This window comes from Cloeon dipterum, chromosome 1 (assembly GCF_949628265.1).
Source record: "Cloeon dipterum chromosome 1, ieCloDipt1.1, whole genome shotgun sequence".
Classification (NCBI taxonomy): domain Eukaryota; kingdom Metazoa; phylum Arthropoda; class Insecta; order Ephemeroptera; family Baetidae; genus Cloeon; species Cloeon dipterum.
In genome coordinates this window covers 39,746,885-39,762,416 of record NC_088786.1, presented here as the reverse complement: position 1 = coordinate 39,762,416, position 15,532 = coordinate 39,746,885, and the positions used below count along the sequence as shown (strand labels likewise).

The window sequence follows — 15,532 nt, the reverse complement described above, 5'->3', positions numbered from 1 at the left end:
AAAGCAAGGATCCCACATTTTTAAGCGAGGGCCAGATTCGTACGAGTGGCGTCTGGTGGAGCATGGCGCGAAAAAACGGTCACATGAAAATATAATATTTTGGATCTTAATAATAATGTAGCATTTTAGCTCGTCCTTGAACGAAAATGGCAATGCTGGGCATAAGAATAGCATTTTCCAGTGTTTATAGAACACAAACTCATCCAACAAAGCAAAGTTTCTGCACCCAAAACCCCTTTTTTAAGTTGGAACAATAATGAGAAGTGTTGTATGCTATGCGAACACGGGTTTCGCGCGCTTTTTAGTGGGCTTTCTGTCAGTGTAAATACATACATTCACATCCTGAACACGTACCAAAAATATAACAAAATAAAAATAATGCTAAAGAAAGAATTCCGTTGGGCTAGACTTGAAATATTTTAATGGATTTTCCTGATTTCCCCTAACAAATAATTGCAAAGGCAAAAGGGACGTCAAATAATGGTTATTTGCAACGCTTTCCACCAGCTTTTATGAAAAATTCGTTTCGATGTAGATGGGAACGTTAAAGGGTAAGAAAATGCGTGAAGCAAACCATTCAACTATAAACGAGAGAATATTCGAGAAACATTTATCCACGCTTTGTTGGAGACTAGAGAAGCGGCTCATTGTCAGCCGACAACGCATTGTTGGATCACGAAAAATAGGCGCAGGAATTCCGAAGAATAACAACAGCGTGGGTGGTAAATTGGGAGAGCGTCGTAACAGCGACATAGGGGGATACTGAAAAGAGCAGGCTCCTTCATTCTCCTGTAAAAGCAAAAGCAGGCTCGCAGTCGTGTTTCCGCCCTCGCTCGCTCTCTACGTGTGTGTGTGATCTCGCACCCTCCGCACAGGCAACACAAGCGGTAAGAATATTTTTAGAACTGGCATTTCAGTTCATTTCCATAAATGAGAGGGGATTTTTTAAAGTACAAATAGTAGGCCGCGCTCCGATTTGAAAATTGGCTAGAGAACGTGGTCGGCAGAGAGAGATTTTTAGAGAAAAGCGGAGACGGGAAAGCGTAAATAATATAAATAATCAAGACACACAGCAGAATGCTGCGGATAGCTGATAAGTCCATGAGATGGTTTGAAACTTGTCATGTGACCCTCCCACACTCCGACTATTAACAATTAGAGTGTGTTGTGTCCTTCTTATTATTATATATATAGTCATCGCCAAATGTTATTGAACTGTCGATATATATATCGTCTGAAAAATATCGATGTTAAAAATCGATTTTTATTTGGCATGGACTACTCAGGTTATATAGGACGATATTTCAGCATCGATAATTTTCAGACGATTCTATATCGATAATCAAAAACATTTGGCAATGACTAGCCATGATAAGTTGTGAGATTTTCGCGCGCATTTCTTTTCCGCTGGCTATTTATGCATGAATAAAACTCCGTACTTCTACAGCCGGCCACAGTTGCAGCGCCATCTCGATCAGCTGAGACGACGGGTTCGAAAACCAGCTGAGAGTGCATCCAGCGATCCAGCGCTGGGCGAGAGCAGTAAAGCTCTTTAACTCCCCTCTCTCCTTTTCCTTCACTCATAGGAGCGTCTGACCTTTACCAAGCAGAACGTCAGTGTGCTCTTCGATCAGTTGGCCATTCATTTGATACAGGTTTCCTCTTCTCTACTTCCACTGAAATCTATCGTAATTCTCGTTTTCTTTAACGGCTGATTACAGATTACATACCGTGAATCGACCGTGAGATGGCACATCAGGCAATGGACGGCAATAATCAAGAGCCCGTCCGCCCGAGGAAGCCGGAGGAGGAAATGTTTTACTCCTGTTGTAAGTTGATAGTCCTGGCGCTGCTATGGCTATAGATACATATTAATCATATCATAATTTGAAAGGTCGTAGGGAACAGAGAAACAAGAGAAGGCCTCCGTGCTGCTCGCTCGAGTTAAAGAGACGCCTGGCGGCCCACAAGAGGGCCCATCAGGACCGTGCACTTCCCAAAGAAGAAAATCGGATTCCTGAACGTCCAGACTGTCACGCTCAAGGTAATAATTTTTCTTTGCCATTTTGCCCGAAAAAACCCCAGTCAAAGTAAATTATTTGTAAAAATCGTCGTTTTTGCTTGGACCGATCTCAGGGTGCGCTACCCTAGAAAGGTCTGAGTAGGTCAAACACCTCGTATTTGTATTATGTAGATTTGAAAGGGAACCTAAAAGCAACAAGCATATTGTTTTAAAGAGTAATACCTGCATTTATCACGAGAGAAATTTTTATTATTTTTTCTTCATAGCCACTCCTGGAAGCTCTCAAACGAGTAACGACGTAGAAATGAGAAATATGGAATGACGTGACGACGCTCTTTAAACTGCCACTCACCCGAGACGCTAGACGTACCTAAATTGGATTTTCTTTCAAGCGTTGATATAAGTGTAACGTATTTTTCAAGCCTTCCAGCGCCCTTTTATCGTCACAAACCACAACTCACCGACTGTCACAACCCCCCGAGCCTCATTCGAGGCGGCTTTCACTGGCTTGGACCTTTGACCAGCAGACGGTTTCCTGACCTCTGCAGAGCATCACCACTCCTGCGCCCTTTCCTATCAGTTGCCCCTCGCAGTTAAAGAATTGTGTTGTACAACTGCGGACCTTAGGTGCGCCATGACCAGGCGCCCAGGCTGACAAGTAACACCGTAACCAACCACTGTATTATGTATGAATTGACCAGTTGCATAAACCCTTAGTTATTGAAGCCGCCAACAGATGGCACAACCACAGACTTTCTTAAAAATTTTGTTTTAAGCGGTTTTAAGGCATTTTCGCTGCGATTTCAGACTCAATCTAGCTATTTTGTTTTTTTTTTTTAATTAATTTGCTATTTTTTGACGTGCTGAAAACCAAAATCGGTTTAGCCATCCGCCGTAGAAACGTTGGAAAAGATTTTTTTATTTCAAAAAATAGTTTTTCACGATTCTACGGCGATTGGCTGAACCGATTTTGGTTTTCAGCACGTCAAAAATTAGCAAATTAATTGAAGAATGCACATTAGCTAGATTGAGTCTGAAATCGCAGCGGAAGTGCCTTATAATCTAAAGTCTACGGTGGCAACATCTGTTGGCGGCTTCGAACACTTAGGATTTATGCAACTGGTAAATTCCGCGACTCAAAGCTTCGTATTACATGTTTAAGCCAGTATATTTTCAATAAACCGTACAACTTTTCTGATCAGTTTTAAGCTAAAGCCTCCACTTTTCAATTCTTTTGCATGTCCACGCTCTGATTATAAAATATTAAACAGCATTAGATTTTCAAGGCATAATATACTGAGCAGTTCTTTAATTTGCGGGTGGTTGAGAAATAAAACTTGAGAATTATCTAGTTCTGTGTGATTGCAATACACAGATTTAACTTTCAGTATTGAGAATTTCTGACTGCTCTCAAAGGCAATAAAGGCAAATAAATAGTTCCAGATTATTCATAATTATTACAACTCACTGCAGTGCATGAGTAGACCGCGAATTGTGAATAATTATGACCGATTGGTGGCGTTATTATTTGGTTGAGTTGAATATTGGCTCAGTTAACTAAGAGATTAAAGGAATAATAATTTAATGAGGAAGCGCATAATTAAAGAGGAACAAAGGAATATCTCGGGCGCTCGAGTAATGGCTGGCGAACGCCGCGAACGGAAGTTAATGCAGGGGAAGTTCGCGGAATCAGAGGCACGCGCCATCGAACGGTGAGCACCACAAGGGAAATAAAATGCATGCTGTTTGCGCGTGTTCAATTCTCCAATCTGGTTACGGCTGAATGGAAACGGCATAATATAACATTCTCTTTCACTTTATTATTCGGGGATGCAAGAAGCGGAAACTCTGTTTTCCTGATTAAAAAAGTTGGTGGCTCTTGAGAAGAAAATTTAATTTTATCTCTGTTGTCGAGTTGAAGCCGAAACTGTAGCTGAAACGGACGGAAAAGATTTTTATACAAAAATTTTTAGGAGGAGGGAGATGCGGTGCGGCGAGGGTCCACACGCATTGTGTTAAAAAGGTTATATTGTGTCCCTGCACGCGTATTGAGATGAAAATTACGCTTGAAGGCAAGAAGAGACACAGCGCGTGGGTGGATAAATACGGTGAGCGTCGCAGCAATAAAGGAAGGAAGCAGATTCCACCATTTATTATGAGGCCGCCGCCAGATTTATTATTATTATTGCTTGATTATTCTCACCAAAAGATATGTACATATACATGTTGAAAAACAATTTGTCAAAAACTAAAAATATAAATCACAGTGAGAAAAGGCACCATTCCTGGCAAACATCTCGCTAAAACTCTACCCAGAAGGGCAGAGCCGGAATGGGCCTTGAAAGGAGGGGAATTAAGCTGCACTAGAAACACGCACTCACATACGCCTTACACTTGGAAGGAAACTGTGCCGCTGAACAGTCTTTCGATGCAGGTGGTGCAGCATTCCAAAAAGCGATGACTTGAAAATCAAACACACACTAGCCGATTTAATATCTGGCAATTTTTTAAGCGTCAAGCGCACTGAAGTTTCTCCCATAATAGAGCAAAGGAGGCTCGCAGTCGCAGTCGCGTTTGCACCCTCGCTTGCTCTTGAAGTGTGTGTCTCTCCTGTTGCACAAACAAGAACAAATGGTAAGAATTAATTGTTTTTAAAACTGGCATTTTAGTTCATTTCCTTAAATTGTTAATATCAAACAACAGCCGCGTGGTCTGATTAGTTAAAATAAATTTGAAATTTTTGACGGCTTTTTGGCTTCGCGCGGACGTGCAAGGGCGAAAAATGAATTTATTTTTATTAAAATTCGGCTGTTCGTCGGATCGTTGGCCACGGGCGCCACGGCCCCTCATCAGACTGGTCTCGCGCAGTGATTCAATCTCGCGGGTACATTTTTCAGGGTATCACGACCTGAGAAATGCTCCCAGATCAATTTTAAATGCTTTTTTAAATCATTTTGAGCTCGTGGCAACCACAAACCACACACTATCTAAAATATGGGTCAATTTGAATCGGGAAAAACTTTTCAAATCGATGATAACCGCTTTTTAACAAGCTTTAAACTGGTCATGATTTTAAGCTCTTCATAGCTAAATGTTTCTCAGAGCATACTGTCGCTGACAAGCTTAAAACTATAGTTAAAATGCGGTCATCGTCAATTTGACAAGCTCAAACCGTGTCACTGCTGGCCTGCCGCCACGCCAGCGCTACACATACACAAGGGTTCGCGCCAATATTGCAATGCGCAAAAATACACTTCTGGTTTTTTTGCGACAAAAACCAGCAGGAAAAATCCACCAGTTTTGGGGTTTTCCGCATTTTTCCGAATTTAACCCGAAAAAAGCTAGGAATTTTGGAAAATTACGATGAAAGTTGAAATTTTTTAGCTTTTGCAGGAACTAGTTGCTTAAATACTAATCATTTAAAATCCCTATTTTTGTGTATCATTATGGGAATTTTTGATCCTCCGTACGAATGCATGTGCTTCGGAAAAAAGCGCAAAATTGCATAAAAACCCGCAAACAAACAGTTTTTTGCAATGCAATGGGTTTTTCCGGAAAAATGCGGGTTGTAGTGAACCCTGTAGACACAGGCCACAATACGCTGGCCGGCCGCATTCTCAGGGTTGCATTTGCTTAACACCCGGTTTCATTGTGGGGCACTCAAACGACCTTTTAAAGGGTACCCCGACCTGATATCTACTCCAGACCGATTTTCAATGCTATTTTACTAATTTCGTAAACATTAGGCGATTTTTCTTCCTTCAAATTCAAAGCAGAATTAATGGCAGGTTCTTTGTTAATTTACAGATGGAATGCAGCCTTGTGGACATGGCCTTAGACGTGTTGTGTTGGACAACATCGATAAATACGACAAGAACCTCGTGAAACAAAAATTATTGGTAAAACCTGGAAAATAACACCTCTTTAAATCTCCCCTACTAAATTAGACTGTTATAAATATCAATAATTATTTGTTCCTATCAAATTGACCAGTTGCGTATACTAACATTACAGTATATCAATTTCGTTATAATTTGCAGTTCCCATGCGACCTAAGAGATTACATGATTTGTGGGATGAGGCGGAGAACCACCATTTAAATTGCGACGGAAAAGGCAATCACGTCGACCAACTGCCTTGCCTGAATCAACTCGCTAAAATACACATCTTTTGACACAACTGAGCTGACGGAAATCTGGAAGTAAGACCTCAAAATTGACTTGCCCCAGATCGACTTGAGCGACAACGCCACCGTCATTGCTCGAATCAAGAGACGCGAAATCTTGCGGAGTATCAAGGAATTTGAGATGGTGTAAAAGCATCGGTACGCCCGACGTGAACTCGTGATTCTCTCTTTCAATTGGAACTCGCAATTTTCGCCATAATTTCTGAATACCTTTAATTTTAGTTACCTTCCCTTAGAGTTTTTTACTATTTTACTCTGTAAATTACGTTAATCATTAAATATAGAAATGTTTCATTCTATTTCAAGGTATGTATTATTTATAACGAAGTCTTCTATATGTAAATCGTCCTGGTCGCGGCAAAATTGCGCAACGCTCAACAAACACCCAAATTTTCATTGTCAAATTGATTGTTGACCTTTTCTTGCAACAATTAAGGAAATTCGCGTTTGGTTGTTGAAAGTTACGCAATTTTGCCGGGACCAGGACGAAATAGTTATTCTGAATTACGAATTTCTGCTGCATATAATGTTTTGCTAATTTTTTCAACGATTCGCCTTTGCATTCAAGAGCTTCTATCATCATAATAAATTAAAATAATGGTACTTGAGCGTTGGACGGTAACAAGAATTTCTGAAATAAAAAATCATTTAAAATTGATGGGGCTTTTACAAATGATTGGTTTCATCACTGACAAAAACAAGCTCGAGATATTTTTCCTTTCAAATTTTATTCCTTTCGAGCAGTTGCATAAAGCCAGTGTTCGAAGCTGCAAACAGATGGCGCCGCCGTAGACTTTCGATTTTAAGGCACTTTCACTACGATTTCAGACTCAATCCTGCCATTTTGCATTCCTCACTTAATTTGCTTTCTTTTGACGTGCTGAAAACCAAAATCAGTTCAGTCAATCGCTTGGATTATCTTGAAAATCAATTTTGTTCTAATAAAAATATCAAAAGTTTCTACGCAATTTGGCAGGTTATATGGATCGGAATGGGAATATTATTTTTTTAAACGTGCCTCAAATATGGTTTATTTTAAGTTTTAAACCGTTTTGGACTGACATATGTATGTAACATTTTGCGGTGTTACATTAACGCGCATTCATTATGTACTGACTCCTGGTGCGTAAAAAGAACCACAAAAAATGAGAAAATTCTTTAAAATTATCTAAATTTCGCGCCAGTCAAAACGCACTGAACGCTGATTGGTTGCCTCCAAAAGCATGATAGCGGGAAGATAAGGAGTTAATAGCCTAACTTGAAATTTTAAAATTTAAAGTTAAAATTTAAAGTTATTTTAGATAATTATCAAATTAAAAGCACAAAGTATTAAAAATATAAACAAAAAATATTAAAAAACGTGAAAAAACATATAAAATAGCAAAAATTTTCCTTCTCCTTGTCGCACACACCACTGCGAACGTGGGAGGAGTAACGGAGGGGTTGCTTCTAAACACGGTAAACACATGTGTTCACAGGAAGATGCAAGCAGCAAAAGTTCCGCTTGAAAAAATTCGCTTGCTTTTTCCGAGCCGACCCAATCAGGAACTGGGCATAGCAATTTAACGCTTTAATCAGTTTTGGACGGAGACAAGGAGATGGAGAGACGTTCAAGGTGCTTAAGGAGTCAAGTAGGAAAAACTCCGATTCAAAAGCCGCTGTGCAGACTGTGCGAGTGTCCGACGTCGGACGGCCACGTCCTCGCGTCGCAGGTGGACAGGTTCAAGCTGAGGAAATGGGCCATGGAGGTCATGAACCTGACGGAAGAAGACGAAAACCTGCCGGAAATGGTCGAAGAAGACGCTTTGATCTGCTATTTTTGCATCTGGCAGGCAGAGTATGTTATTACACTATCTAAAAAATTTATTTTGATTTTGACGCGTGTTTTTGTAGGTTTGGGGATGAGTCTGGAGACGTGGCTGTGGCTTGGTGGCCGAAAATCCTTGATTTGGAAGAAAACGCAAAGGTGCTTCGCGAGAATTATTCAGGTAAGGAATTTTTATTAAACTAATCAACGGCGTAATTTTTACTCTCGTAAATTTGACAGTTGGAGAAGTTGAACAGTGTTGGGTGCAGTTGGAAGAAATTGATCTGGCCGAGTACGAAAAGGAAATCCCTAAAAAGAGGGATCGCAGTGGAGTGTGTCTTTACTGTGGAAAGAGATACGACCGTCTGATGAAGCACGTCAAACTGATGCACAAAGAAGCCATCAAATGCGGAATTCGGGGCTGCATGACTTACTTTCACACCGAGGAGGAAAAAGAGCAGCACATGCAGCATTATTTACACGAGAAACGTGGCAAACCATGCGAAAGTTTTCGGTGCAATTTTTGTGAAATCGGCAAATTGTATTCCTCAAGAACATTGTGGAAGCAGCACATGAGACGCAAGCATCCAGAACTGGTGGCGTGCACGCATTACGGCTGCATTGAGTACTTCAAATCCAAGCCTGAGATGATTCTCCACGTCAACGCGTTTCACAAACAAAGCATAAAACAAAATCATTTCGAGTGCAAGCACTGCGAGTATTTCACCTCGCAAGAGTACAAGTTGAAACGACACGAGCATTCAAAGCACATGCCAAAGATCTTCGAATGCGACAGTTGCGAGGCCAGTTTCGGCTCACAATACCTGGTTAATTTTCACTACAAACAATATCATACATACGACAAGTGCAAATCTTGTGGCCAGGACGTTGCTTACGGAATCAAGGCACGCCACAGAAGGTCATTGGTGTGTTCCAGATGCAAACTCAAATTCAAGTGCTTGGGTTTGTATCAACTGCATCGGAAGAGCTGCAAACAAGCTCTCTATAGTTGCAAAGAGTGTGGAGAATCGTTCACCTTAAATTGGAAGTTGAATCGCCACATGAGAAAATTTCACAGCAAAACCCCAAATATTCGCTGCGACCATTGCAGCTTTTCTTCCTCTGAAAAGATGTACATGAAGTGGCACATTCAACGCAAACATTTTCCAAAGACGATTAAGTGTGACGATTGCGACAAATTGTTTGCCTCTGAATCTCTTCTCAAGTATCACAAGCACAAGAAGCACGAGTACGTTTGTTGCGCAGAATGTGCCCAGGAGATGAGCCGTCAAGCCATGTTTAATCACCGGACTTTCAAGACTTGCCGCCACTGCGAGTGCAAATTCAAGTGCTCAGGACTTCTTGCAAAGCATGTCTGTCTGCAGAGCAATAATATTCATTGTGACAAGTGCAAGAAAATGTTTAGGAAAAGGAAAGGATTTTATCACCATTTTGTCAGGATGCACATTGATCAATAAAAAAATGAAAAGCATTATTCTTAAGAAAATTGAAGCGTGTTAAATAAAAACAACCCTAATATATTTTGCTTTGTTTTGTTTAAAAATAATTCTGAAATTAAACTATTTGGAATCTAAAAATATATTCAATTCAATGGATTATAATTTTTTTAAGCGACGAAGTCTTCTATAAGCAAATAATTTTTCTGAATTACGAATTTCTGCTGTATATAATACGTTTTGCTAACTTTTTCAACGTTTTGTCGTCGGATCGAAAAGCTTCTATCATCAAAAAATATAAAAATAATTGTTTTGGAAAGTTTACTGGAATGTCTGAAATGGAAAATCCTTTAACTGCGTCAATTTTTTAAGTGTTGCTTTTTCTAACAAATAACCTTCCTCAAATCAAAATGGATCTTAAATTTCCACGTGCTAGAGAGGTCCATAGTCATTGATATTTGCTTTCCAGTTTTCTAGAAATCAAATTTGACAGATATTATCAGACTTGTAAAAATTTGCTCTTTTTTCTCGACGAGGTTGTCAATGCTATTCTCGTCTGCATTCCCAAAGCGCATCAACGAAGGTATAGTTAGACAGCCATCAGGTCACCTGCTGAAATTTATTTAAAAATAATTTAATTAAGGGTAATTTTTTATAAAAAAAAATTGCTGCTTTCCAGTAGATAAGTGCAATATCGATAATACATATTTCTTAAAAATATTATTTAAAAATTCCAAAAATTATCCAGATTCTGTGATATTTCTATACTTATTAAGCGTTCGCTTTACTTGAATTTTTGTAAAGTGTATAAAGAAAAGTGGCACCGTTAGGGGCTAAGCTGGGCTGTAGCACGACCTTCACGACCCTGCCTTTTCTCCCTATACTGGACATATGTTAAATGCCGTCGCGCGATCGCTCCTCAAACCGCTCTCGCTGGGCAGAAAAAATATTTCGTCGTTACCAATGACAAGCCGAAGATTGGACCTCTAACATATGTCAGAACCAAAATCCGAAAATGAATGGATTTGAGGAATTAGCTAATAAAATTCCCGCTCTTTCCAGCAGTAACGTGCTCCCGATTTTAGCGAAACGTGTCACTAGACTCCGCTAAGATGCTGGTGAGCGCGCTATAATCGGTAGCGACCAGCAGCCAATCAGCGTGCTCGCCCGGGTCACGTGACCACTGGAAAGAACACGAATTTTACTCGCTAATTTCTTAAAATCTGTTTTTTGTGTTTGGTTCTGACAGATGTTAAAGTTGAAATCTTTGGATTCTCATTGATACCAACGAAACATTTTTTCTGGCCAGCAAGAGCGATTTGAGGAGCGATCGCGTGAGGGCATTTAACATGGCCTTATATAGGGAGAAAAGTCAGGGCAGGGATACAGCCCACTCCACTGCTTACTTTCTTAGTCCGCGTCACTTTTCTTAAAATACACATAAATGTTAAGGCTTTGGAGCAAAAGGTGGCACGCTGCTCCAAAGTTATAATTAGATCGCCTGCTGCTCAGATTTTTCCTTCTCATTGTAAGTGGGCCGCTTTTCTTTGCTTTTTGACAATGAAAAGAATTGACGATCGCGATGCTTGGAATGCGGTAAAAATCAAGACGTGAGCAAACAAATTATTCCTTTATTTGTATGAATATTAAATCTAAAAATATCTGCGATGTTCTCTTCATTCTAGTTTAATTTAAAACTTTTAGGGATCTCGATTTAGCTCATAGTCAAATAATTGCGCGTGTCCAGAAATAACACATATTTTTAGTTTGTTTAGAGGATGAAGTATAGACTGCAGCCCTTCAAAACGGACAATTAGAACAGCCAAAAACAAAGTTATTTTTCAAATTCTGACAATCCAATTCGTGGGAAAATCATGTTTTTCATTAATTCCTGTCCTAGAAATTGAACAAACAACAATATCAACGGGCGGTCAATAAAAAGGATGGGAAGTTTCCTACCACGCTGGCTTAAGAAAGATGGCAAACAAGAAGAGTGACTCTTTATTTTCTTACAATCCTCGATTCCCCTTTTTCCCCTACCTTTTGAATCTTACGGATGGTCCTATAGTTGCCATAACCGTGACATATTCAGGTACAACCGGATTATAGCTCATAAATATTCTTTTGACAGCTTCTTCGTCCCTTGGGGCTTAGGGGCTGCAGGCTATCGCGGAGGCGAGTGCATTCCTGCGTGTGGAATTTAGCTCTCAATGAACCGAGCCATTGTCGAGAAATAGGGAAAAAATCTCACAAGCGAAAATAAACTTATTCAAAGCAATTTAATATGTGCCTCGGTTGACGCAAAAAAATATACTGATAAATTACTTCAACTAATAAATAGTTTAGAAATGGAATAAAACCCAGATAGAAATAATTCGCCTTTTAATAACAATTAAATTTATTCAAAAACAGCGTATTCAACACCAACTTGATCATTTTAATCAAAATTTTCCAATATTTCGATTCTAGAAAAAAATTTAATGCATTTTTTAAGTGAAATTAATGAGATAATATTTGAATTAAAATTCCAGGAGAGATAGATTTCGAGCAGGAGTAGAGGCTGGCATGTTCGTAAACCATAAATGAAGGGCGTGATTTATTAAAATATTAGAAAAAGCAAAAAAATACAACCTTTTAAAGTTTATATCGTGCCTTCTGTTAAACCAAATTCAATGAAACAAAAAAATTAAACTCCTAGTGAAAGCAGAATGAAAAATCGGACCCTATTTTTTGCCCATTGAAATATTTAAATCTGTAAATGTCTCATTTTTAGTTTCATTTTGAAAAATCCAACAGGAAAAGAAAACTAATGCTGTATTTTTAATGTTGTTCCAAATAAATTAACGCTTAAAAAATCTAAATTAAAAATACGAAGTCGCACAATTTCAGCTGAGAGCGTGTGGAAATAATTTTATTTGAAAACTTGCACGCCTACCTTATTTATCTCTGATTCTCAAAACTTTTCTCCACTTAATTCATTCAACCACGACATAAAACATTATTATTTATGATTCCTGGGCCACACAACAAACATATGGATCATTTTCAGGGAAAATTAACAAAAAAAACCTGCATTCCTCACTTGCTTTTACTAACATTTTTTCGGCTTCTCAATTATATTCAAGGGATTATTTTAAAAAATGCAGCTCAGGTAGAATAAAAGGTTCAATACAATTTGTTGCATTCAAATATTAAATCGAAAGAGATGATTATTGATTTTACCAACATTTTTTTATAATTATTAAAAACTTTCTTAACCAGGCCATATATAAGTGGAGTGATTAATGAAGGAAGCCACTGGAATATTTACACGACGTGGTGGGGCTGTTCGCGTACGCAGCTCCCCTTCTGCGGAAAATTCCACCCACCACCCTTTGCAGGGGGTGTAAAGGCAGTCAGGGGAATTCAGCCTAGATCGTTCTTTCAACTCAACACGGTATCAACGGGGACTGACAGCCGCCGCCATATTTAAAAACGGGTGAATACACCCTCCTCCAAATCCATCACAAACTGCCAGCTAAAAGCGGCGCTCGCAGTCGGTGACTTCATTGGGAGAGGGAAGAACCGGTCTTTGAATATGGCGGTGGCTGCCAGTGCTATAGTTGTACCGACTTAAGGAGAGCAAACAGCAAACAGCTTGCTCCTCTCTCTCCCCAACTCTATCAGTTGAGTTCGTTGCTTGTGCCGAGCGTCACGTTTTGTTCGTGTGCAGCTCTTCAACTTCAATCTACGAAACAGGTTTTCTCTCGTTATTTTCCTCTGAAATCCCTCAACCATAATTTTTATTATCTTTGTTTAGTGTTGAGATAGAAAATATTTATTCCTGGCCACAAATTGGCTGAATTTTCATGCGGCCGTTACAAAATAATGCCGCTCCTAACATATTTATAATAAATTCCTTTTTTATTATAAATAATCCAAACTGCAGGTGATAGAGATTATTTTGGGAGGCTTAAAATTGAAAGATTGTGTGAAGCAGTTTTGATTTTAGCTCGTACTACTTTTAAAAAAAGGCCTATTTTTTAATTTCAATATTCAGGGGAGAAATTGATAGAGTTCTCATCAAGACGCGGTCCTTTTCAGCGGTTGACAAGATTTTAATCTTGAATTTTTATAATGCCTCATCGTAAGACATTTTTTCCAATGTACTTTTTAAATTTTGATCCCTTTCTCATCGGCCGTTGGTGCAGAGTGGCAGACAACGTGATCTCCAAAATTCTTTTTAATTTTTAATAATTTATTGAACTGTTCGCGAAGGCATATGCTTCTAAAAAAAATATCCCCGTGAATTGTTTTCTTAATTGTGATGTTTTGTCTTGCCATTTCAGAAGCGTAAACATCAGGAAATCTGCCCTTGGAAAATGCAGGTATTATCCCAAAGGATCAGAGTAAGAAAATACTGGTAATTGAAATTTTTATTTTAGTAAAATAATTTTTAAATGAAGAATTACGTGATGAATTATAGGTGCATTCCTGATTTTTTATAGCTTTTATTTATATTTTTTTTTGATAGGTCTATACAATATTTTATTTTTAATTCTTTCTTTGCTCTTCATATTTCTTATAAGTTGTATAATTCGTTGAACTTTGATGACACCCTAAACTGATTCATTCAATTTTCTTAATTTTATTTTATAATGAAATTCAAATCCGACAATTAACCAAAAAGATTTCAGATGTTCCCCTCCATCATCCTGTACCATCTTGAAAAAGTGCGTTCGATGCAGAAGATTGAGTGCTTCCCTCGGCGGCCTGACTCTCAAAAGCAGAGATGATGAAATTGTTGGCTGAAGTAATTGAAGGTGATTGAAACTTTATGCTTTTTAGCTAAATTAATTGTTACATGATGAATAAAAGACCCTATTTCTGACCATTTTTTTTTACCACACTGCAAGTCAAGGGTGAGAAAATTTCACTGCGCCGTATGTCACTATTTCTGGGGTGTCAAACGTGAGTTTTTCGCACCGCGCAACAGTGACATGTGGTTGGGTGACATATTTTCTCACCCCTGATTTGCAGTTAAGTTGTGGCGACAAGCTAATCTGATCAATCAATGGAACTTATACATCATTTATGTTTACAAAATGATTCAGAGCCAGCAATTAATTCTAGATTTTTCAGGTTAACTTCTCCATCATCCTGTCTCTTGCAGCGAGATGTCTCTGCTGATGCCAAGCGGAACCAGTGTTTCCTTCGAGACGCCTCTAAAAGCAGAGAAGCGACGAGATTGTTGGCAGAACAAATTCAAGGGTATTTAAATTTTTAATTAAGCACATATAATTCTTATTACATGATGAAAAAATGCTACGATCAATCTGATTTTTCACTAGTTGTGACGACAACTTTAATCTGAACAATCTATAAAACTAATTCATCATTTGCTTATAAAGTAATTCAGAGCCAGCAATTAATCATAGATTTTTCACTGATCAACCAGATGAAGCGTTTCCTCGGCTAGACTAAAAAGCAGACATGGTGATTGTTAGCTGTTAATTGAGCGCCTATTCTGAATTCTCAAAGATTTTGTAAATCATTTAGCAGAGAATTGTGTTTTTCAATTATTAAAATTTGAAACACTTTATTTGCAGTTCGAAATTAAGCGAATGTGCGCGGTTTCTACAATTTGACTTTACTTGCTGTGAATTATCTCCATAATCGTTATTTTGTATTATTTTAAGTTGTATTTCAATAAAATTTATTTCAACTTATAATTTACAATGTTTTAACTCGATCACAAAATCCTAATAAAATGGAAATAAGCTTTCAATTTGCCCAAAGATTTTAATTTAAGTATAGAGACCATTATCTTAAATTTTAAATCATTTTTTAAGATTTGCAGTTAAAAATTTGGATAGAAAACTTCTTTAAAAATAGCTTTGTTTGGGAAACTTGAAACTTAGACTGTTTCTTTGTCAAATAACGAGTTAGTTTGTTGATGAGCAGTGTAATTTGGTTTTAAATCTTAATTATACTCTGTTGAATATTGGTTTGTGTACAATAAATGTAGCAACTGCTCTTGTTTCTTTTTGAATGAATGTGACTGTATATGATTGAGTTTT

The 15,532-nt window shown here is 38.3% G+C and overlaps 1 protein-coding gene across 1 annotated transcript; it reads left to right on the top strand.

Annotated features, from left to right (window-relative positions):
- The first annotated feature begins 1,762 nt into the window (after nucleotides 1–1,762).
- On the top strand, nucleotides 1,763–14,248 carry LOC135942993 (transcription factor E4F1-like). The gene is made up of 6 exons (XM_065489382.1): nucleotides 1,763–1,829; nucleotides 1,895–2,044; nucleotides 7,788–8,046; nucleotides 8,103–8,197; nucleotides 8,257–8,843; nucleotides 14,150–14,248. The coding sequence occupies exons 1-6, from the start codon at nucleotides 1,763–1,765 to the stop codon at nucleotides 14,246–14,248; spliced, it is 1,257 nt and encodes a 418-aa protein (XP_065345454.1).
- Nucleotides 14,249–15,532: the final 1,284 nt, after the last annotated feature.